Raw genomic sequence first — 7,501 nt, 5'->3', positions numbered from 1 at the left:
GTGACATCAAGGACTGCGTTACGGCGGAGGAGGCTGAGGCTCACATTAACATGGTCACAGCCGCGCTTCCTGCTACTGACGCTATGCTGCAACAAATTGGTGCAGAGACGGCTAAGGACGCAGTCTTGAACAAAGTGTCACCATGTATGAACAATGGATGGTCAAAAGGAAACTGCCCTCAGTTTTACCCGATGAGAGCGGAGTTGTGCATGGCGGACGGCCTCCTGCTGAGGACGGACAGGATTGTAGTTCCACAATCTATGCCCAAGGACATGCTTCAGCGTCTTCACGAAGGACACCTGGGAGTGGAGAAATGTAAGAGAAGAGCACGAGAAGCCATCTACTGGCCGGGCATTAACAAAGACATCGAAGAAATGATTCAAAAATGCCAAGTTTGCCAAAAACATCAACACAAACAAGTCAAAGAGCCAATGCTGGTAGCTGACCTTCCCACAACTCCCTGGCAGAAGGTAGGCACTGATTTGTTTCATATAAGAGAACATTATCAGATTCCCAAGCGTGAAAAAATCCTGAGTGACATGGCAGGTGCTAAGTACTTCAAATTAGATGCATCGCATGGATTTTGGTATTCATAAATGTGTTTGGTTTGCTTTTGAAATAAAGATTTTACAAAAAACGTATGAGTAAATATTTATCATCTCATCAATATTTGCACAACAGAGTACTGAGTTTCGAGATCCTCACAATAATAATTCTCAAAATTATATTTCTTATCAATTTAGCTTAGTTAAGGGATATTTTATTGACAATCTAACATCACGATACAAAGACGGAAAAAAAATTGGTGGTGGGGGGGAGCGAATCTTTTTCTTCTTGGTAGGGGCCGGCGTGAAATAATTGAGAAGCACTGCTAGTATATGCAGACATTATATTCAAACAATCTTGCAGCCCGAGTGAACCGCAGCATCGGTCAGAGAATCGTAAACGTCCCACTGCTGGAGCAGCAAAGGCTTCTCGGGGCATAGGCGGAAGTGACGCGAGAGATGACTCACCAATGTGGCGTGAATTTAGTTATTTTGTTAATTTTTTTAATCAACCGAAATAAAATATGATATAAAAATATATATATTAAAATAGAACAGCCAGGTGTAAAAACAAACACAGAAGCAAAGAAATATATTTGAAAAATACGCGCTTAAAGCATGACGTCATTAGCAAGCGCGCAGCTTCCGCAAGACATCGACCACATCCACCGATCCGTCCACACCGGAACAAAAACAGTCCACCGCTAAATTCTTCTGGTTTAGTGTGGAACTGACTGTAATATTCTCACAGGATGTCCGTTGATATTCTAAAGGACTACGACATAATTCATTAAGTCTTTGTGTCCCGATAACCTCATCTTCGCTCGTTGATCCTTTTCGGCGTAGTTAGCTTAGCTTGTTAGCTAGCTAGCCGCTAACGAAAAGAGGCACATGACTCATCGCCAAGCAGAGATCAAGTGCGGATTTTTTGGAATTATCATTTGAAAATGTGTGAAAAATCTACACCCCAGTACAAAGAGGAACTTTGTGGAATAAAAGAAGAGAACGAGCAACATCTTCAACTGCTGGGCGAAGTTTGCAACCAGCCTCGTGTTGTGCTACACGAAGCAGGTTTGTACACATCTTACTCTCATTTGCTTTGTCAAGAACGACTTTCTATCGTTAGAAATGTGCATCACAACATTAAGTTGTTTGGGGACATGCGTTCACGGTTATTGCCATTTTATTTTTAAATGTTGCCTTTTACTTGTCGGTTTGCTGAACATTTGTTTATGCCAAATGAAATCAGTGCAGAAAATAAATGCCAAAGAATAACCAATATTGGGGGGTGAACTCCATGTTTTTCCCAGTATAAAATTTGAACTCATTTATCATTTTACATTTTCTGGTTTTTATATCTTGTTCAAGCAATTCCTTACGGAAGGAATTCTGCCCGACTCTAAAAAATGTGCACACTGCGGCGAAAACATAAATGGCGGTTGATCAATTTTAGTGGATAAAACACAAAATATTAAGTTTTTAAAAAAAAAATCAAGTCCGTATTGGTCTTATTTATGAACTTTGTACTGGCTTCGTCGGGTGAGAGTCAATGAACCTCCGGTGGCTCTGCACTGTTTTGTGCACATGTGCGTAGTTTCACCCCATCCAAACATTTAAAATACATTGAATGCATCCATCCAGGGTTGCACGGATCTCATCAGTGAACAAGCGCATGCTGCAAGGAATGCATCTGCATCTTTGTCTGACTATGGGCTTAAAAAGGGAGAACGTCACAACCCCCTTTTCTACCAACAAGTCCAGGAACATTTAGTTCCTGGTAATAAAGTTCCTGTGGCTCAGGTGGTTTGCATCTCTCCCACAACTCATAGTTCTTGATAATTTATCCAAATGACAATGATGATGTATCAGTGGGAGGTCTTGTGTTACTTTGTTACTCATTACTGACACCCTATGGCTGTTAAGCATCATTGCAGTTACAAAATAATTCAGGGAACTCTTATAATATTATGGTGTATCTTAGTCTAATTTGAATATGTATTGGATAACTTTAATATAAACAGTCATTATTCAAATATGTCAACATGAAAGTCAGAGTGAAAGTGTTGTTGCTTAATGCTTATGTGTAGGGATTTTGTCTCTTCAAACATAATCTTTTTTAAATTTGATTTAGAAACAGAAATTGTATTTAAAAAAAGTAAAAAGGGGAATGTCGGAATATACTAGCAGGATAAATGTCATTTTGGGTAAAAAAACAAACACGTAAATCATGCAATAAATAGCCACTCTGATTCCAGGGCCCCTTTAATTCTTTTCGGGATCCAGATTATAATGGAAGCAAAAAGTACCCACGATGAAACTATCTCTAAATGCAAAATGAAAAACTTGTAAACATATTTCACTTGAAGGATTCCTATTCTATCAATGACATTATGTTGCGATGGCCCCCAGTGGTCTGCATCAATATGTTAGGGTCCCACAACAGGTGTTCCATCAGACGCACACGATAGCCTGTGTGTGCTAACTTCAGCTCGCTTCCAGAAACGTCTGTGACTATGTCAGAAATGAAATCGGGCATCAGCCGCAACGTGATTCCTTTTTAAATGCTCGTTTATCACTGTTGTGCGGCTAACGGGAGGCTTACATCGTAGGACGTAATTTTGGGAAATGTCCCCATGGTCCGGTCCAAATCGGGGTCGCACGCATTGCTCCGTGTGCGGCAGGCACAAGTCAAGGTAGCACGGTAAAAACAATATAAGACAAAGTCGCCGCATGAGCTTTGACTTGACCAAACCAAATGTGTGTTTGTCTTTTTGTGTCCTGCAGACGCCAGTGAAAACGATCTCCGTTCTGTGAAAGAGGGGCCAGACTTGACTCAGATCAAAAAGGAGGAGGAGGAGGAGGAGATCAACAAGTCACCAGTGAACGTTGTCCCTATAAAGACTGAAGATGAAAACAAGGATGAGAGTGAGGACAACAGAGGGGCGGAGCCTACAAGCAGCAGTTCAAGTCATCACGTGACAAAAGAAGGTGATGAAGACCACTGGGGACCATCACAAGTACATAATGAGGACACATTATCAGACACTCATGACGATGATGATGATGATGGGCAAGCTAAAAGTGAAAGGGCATGTCACACTGACTCATTCACTTCAAAGCTGTCTTTAAAAGGGTACAGAAAAACACACAGTGGTGAAAAACCTTTTTCTTGTTCAGTTTGTGGGAAATGCTTCTCTCGAAAGTTTGATTTAACAATCCACACAAGAATGCACAGTGGAGAAAAACCTTTTTCCTGCTCGGTTTGTGGCAAAAGGTTCTCTGTAAAGTCACATTTAACAAGGCACACAAGAACGCACAGTAGAGAAAAACATTTTTCCTGCTCGGTTTGTGGCAAAAGCTTCCTGCATAAGTCAACGTTTACAATCCACACAAGAACACACACTGGAGAAAAACCTTTTTCCTGCTCAGTTTGTGGAAAATGCTTCTCTCAAAAGGGAAATTTAACAGAACACACAAGAACACACAGTGGTGAAAAACCTTTTTCCTGCTCAGTTTGTGGCAAAAGCTTTTCTCTAAAGTTCCGATTAACAGAGCATGCAAGAACACACACTGAAGAACCTCTTTCTTGCTCATTTTGTGGTAAAATCTTCTCCCATAAGTCACATTTAACAGAACACACAAGAACACACAGTGGTGAAAATCCTTTTTCCTGCTCAGTTTGCGGAAAAAGTTTCTCTCAAAAGGCAAGTTTAACAAGACACACAAGAACTCACAGTGGAGAAAAACCTTTTTCCTGCTCAGTTTGTGGAAAATGCTTCTCTGAAAAGTCAACGTTAACAAGACACACAAGAACACACAGTGGAGAAAAACCTTTTTCCTGCTCAGTATGTGGAAAATGCTTCTCTGAAAAGTCACATTTACGATACCACACAAGAACACACAGTGGAGATAAGCCATTCAGTTGCAGCGTTTGTGCTAAAAAATTCACCACTAAACAGCAGGCTGAGAGACACGATTGTGATGGAGAGAATATAGGGCTGGGCAATATGACCTAAAATCAATATCGCAATAAAATGAGCAATTTTATCTCAATAACGATGAATCACAATAAATTTCAGTCCGCGGACCAAAATCAAAATAAATGCAGGAAATACATAACTGTTTTCTTTATTGACCAAGTGGTACACATTACTTTCAATGGAAAATAAAAGTACAAAAATCATGTGTAGAAGCCTTCCAAATATCTTACTTTGCATGACTTGAACAATGTCACAAAGAACAGGAGAAAAAGGGTACTTCTCGCAAAATCTTCTCTGCAAATAGATTGTGCCAAGATGCTGTAATGCCATGTGCAAAGGCGCTAGTCGCCTGTCAACAAAATGCTGAATAAAATGAAAAAAAATGTCAATGGAATGCCAATGCCAAATAAACAAGTGTACTTCATCAGGAAAATGCGCCGTCTCGAGTACTCCGGTGCGCGGTCGCCTCTTGTCGTCTATGTCATGCACAGTCGGGGTCAAACAGGGGTCCATGTCGCGTCTCGACCACAAGTCGGATGTGGATGCAAAACGCTTGACATGTCTCCGCTCCCGTCCCGATGTTGTCCATATCGGGAAGTACGGTTTGCAACAAATATTTTCGTACCTCTTGTCGACTACTTTTATGAGGCGTTTAAATCTTGTGCGCACTGTCGCTCGAGGAGCTACATCTTTAGCAATGTGCTAGGCCAGTGTTTTTCAACCTTTTTTGAGCCAAGGCACATTTTTTTCATTGAAAAAATCCCGCGGCACACTACCAGCTGAAAATGTGAAAAAAAGTGTTTTTTTAACATTGAAAAATGACCTATTAAAAGTCTTGAATATGAATCAAATAAACAAAGAATAAAGTATCGTAAAATCTTTCACATTTATACTCAGTGTGAAACCTGTGCCTGTTTGGATGAACACAGAGCTGATATATTGGCAGGAATCAAAGTATTAATTCCTCTGCCACGAGTGAGACTTTTTTTTGATTTAGCCACAAGTTCAGCGACGTGGTAGCTAGTGTGGTGTGATCTGTGTGTATGTACCGGGTGGTGATGGTTTAACCCAGACACCCCCTTTATGTTGTGGTATGGTCCATTGGCCTGAGCTGGGACAATGGGCGGGCGCTACGCAGTTCAGTGTGGGGTTGAGCGTATGTCAATAAAGCCGACAGTATCGGACCTCGCTGTAGTGGCATCCTTATTTGCAGGATTAAAAACACAACAGCTAGCTTTAAGGGCTCTCTCGCTTACCTTTGCGGTTTTTCTCATGAAAGTTGCTTGTTTCTCCGTGTGTTCACTCAGGCGAACAAAATACGCCACATTTTTGTTTTGAAGTAAAGGGCGTTTCGTTTGGAGATGGCGTTTAAGCGTGCTTGGGACCAGAGCGCCGTTGGAGAGCTTTTCACCACATACCAAGCACAACGGAGTCGGTGTCGTTGCATCTCCGGTAAAAGTAAATCCAGATGAAAGATAGCTTTCGCTGTATTGCCTCACGGCAGAAACTTTGCAGGTCATCTTTGCTTTTTTTTTTTTTTTTAACCTCCACTCATACTAGGGCCTTCATCTAGGTCTGGGTTTTGTCCAGGGTCCAGTTCAGAGTCATCATTTTTTTCTCTTCAAAAACATATCCATTACTTTCGCCGTCGTTCTGTTATCCACTTTTTTTATTCTGCTATCCACTTCTCGCTTGTCTCCAAGCACAAGGCAATTCACTACCTGCTGCTGCTGCCGCCACCTACTGGTTTGGAAGAGTACTACATTTTACTACTCAACTCTGCAGGCGCTAGACCGCACAGGTACACAAATTGAATAATTTCCCACGGCACACCTGACAATATCTCACGGCACACTGGTGTGCCGCGGCACAGTGGTTGAAAAACACTGCTAGGCTATCGCGTCCACCTCTTAGACGTTCTCTCGTATGGTGTCGCCTCCGTTATGGGCTGTTGTCACTGGTCCAACCTTGCTTCTCACTTTGAACTTTTAGCACAAGCTCCAAGTCAACAGCATGGTTGTGTTGTGGGTGGTGAAAAAGAAAAGGTTGGACGCGCTGTTTCCATACCTGTCAACCTCGGACAGTGACTCCCCTTATGAACCAGTGTAGTTCCCCTTATAAATGGATAAAAAACCTTATAAACACAATCACTATTAAGTATTTAGCAAGAAAGACAATGTAATGGAAAATAATAAAGGCAGTATGCATAACATTCTTGCATTGTACTTCCAGGCCCAGCATGTATTCAAATAAACAATTTCACCTTTATTTTCATAGTCAGTGTTAACGTTCAATGTTTTTTATTATATTCCGATGTGCATGATTTTGCTGACATAATCTGCTCCCGAGATGGTTTAACTTTGAAGCATAGGTCATCATGGCTGCCAGGATGGCCGAGTGGTCTAAGGCGCCGCGTTCCGGACCCAGTCTCCCCAGGAGGCCTGGGTTCGAATCTCGTGGCTGCCAGGATGGCCGAGTGGTCTAAGGCGCCGCGTTCAGGACCCAGTCTCCCCAGGAGGCCTGGGTTCGAATCTCGAATTTCCCCATTGTGGGACTAATAAAGGCATTATTATTATTATTATTATTATCACAGTTTAACTTCACCTGGAGTAGAGCTGTAAGAGTGTCAGTGCCCATTGTCTTTCTATATTCGGTGTGAATCTTTCTGACGTTGCTGAACACTCGCTCACTGTCAGCATTGCTATGAGGCAGGCACAAGAGCACTTGGTAGAGCTGTCGGATGAGGGGGAAACGTATCGAAAAAATAAACGCGCGGCTGAGCATAACTTTCGCTAGTTCGCTGCGCCAATCGTCGTCAGGGACCAGCGAGACGAGACGAGACGAGACATTTTTTATCCGAAAAGCGTCAGTCGATACCGGTTGGATCCGAATGGCGAGTCGATATCGGTCTGGACTGAAACGTCATTGGGATTTTTTTTTGTTTAACTTTTTTGTGGTTTCCCGTATAAAAGTCGT

General features: G+C 42.0%; 1 protein-coding gene across 1 annotated transcript; it reads left to right on the top strand.

Annotated features, from left to right (window-relative positions):
• Positions 1-1,207: 1,207 nt before the first annotated feature.
• Positions 1,208-7,098, top strand: LOC148342325 (uncharacterized). The gene is made up of 2 exons (XM_088288906.1): positions 1,208-1,616; positions 3,330-7,098. Exons 1-2 carry the CDS (start codon positions 1,493-1,495, stop codon positions 4,559-4,561), a joined length of 1,356 nt encoding a protein of 451 aa, XP_088145032.1. The 5' UTR covers positions 1,208-1,492; the 3' UTR covers positions 4,562-7,098.
• Positions 7,099-7,501: the final 403 nt, after the last annotated feature.

Source organism: Idiotropiscis lumnitzeri, chromosome 2 (genome assembly GCF_059441095.1).
Source record: "Idiotropiscis lumnitzeri isolate Australia: NSW breed Sydney's pygmy pipehorse chromosome 2, RoL_Ilum_1.0, whole genome shotgun sequence".
In the NCBI taxonomy this organism is placed as follows: Eukaryota; Metazoa; Chordata; class Actinopteri; order Syngnathiformes; family Syngnathidae; genus Idiotropiscis; species Idiotropiscis lumnitzeri.
The sequence above is the reverse complement of the archived record's forward strand: the minus strand, read 5'-3'. Positions and strand labels throughout refer to the sequence as shown.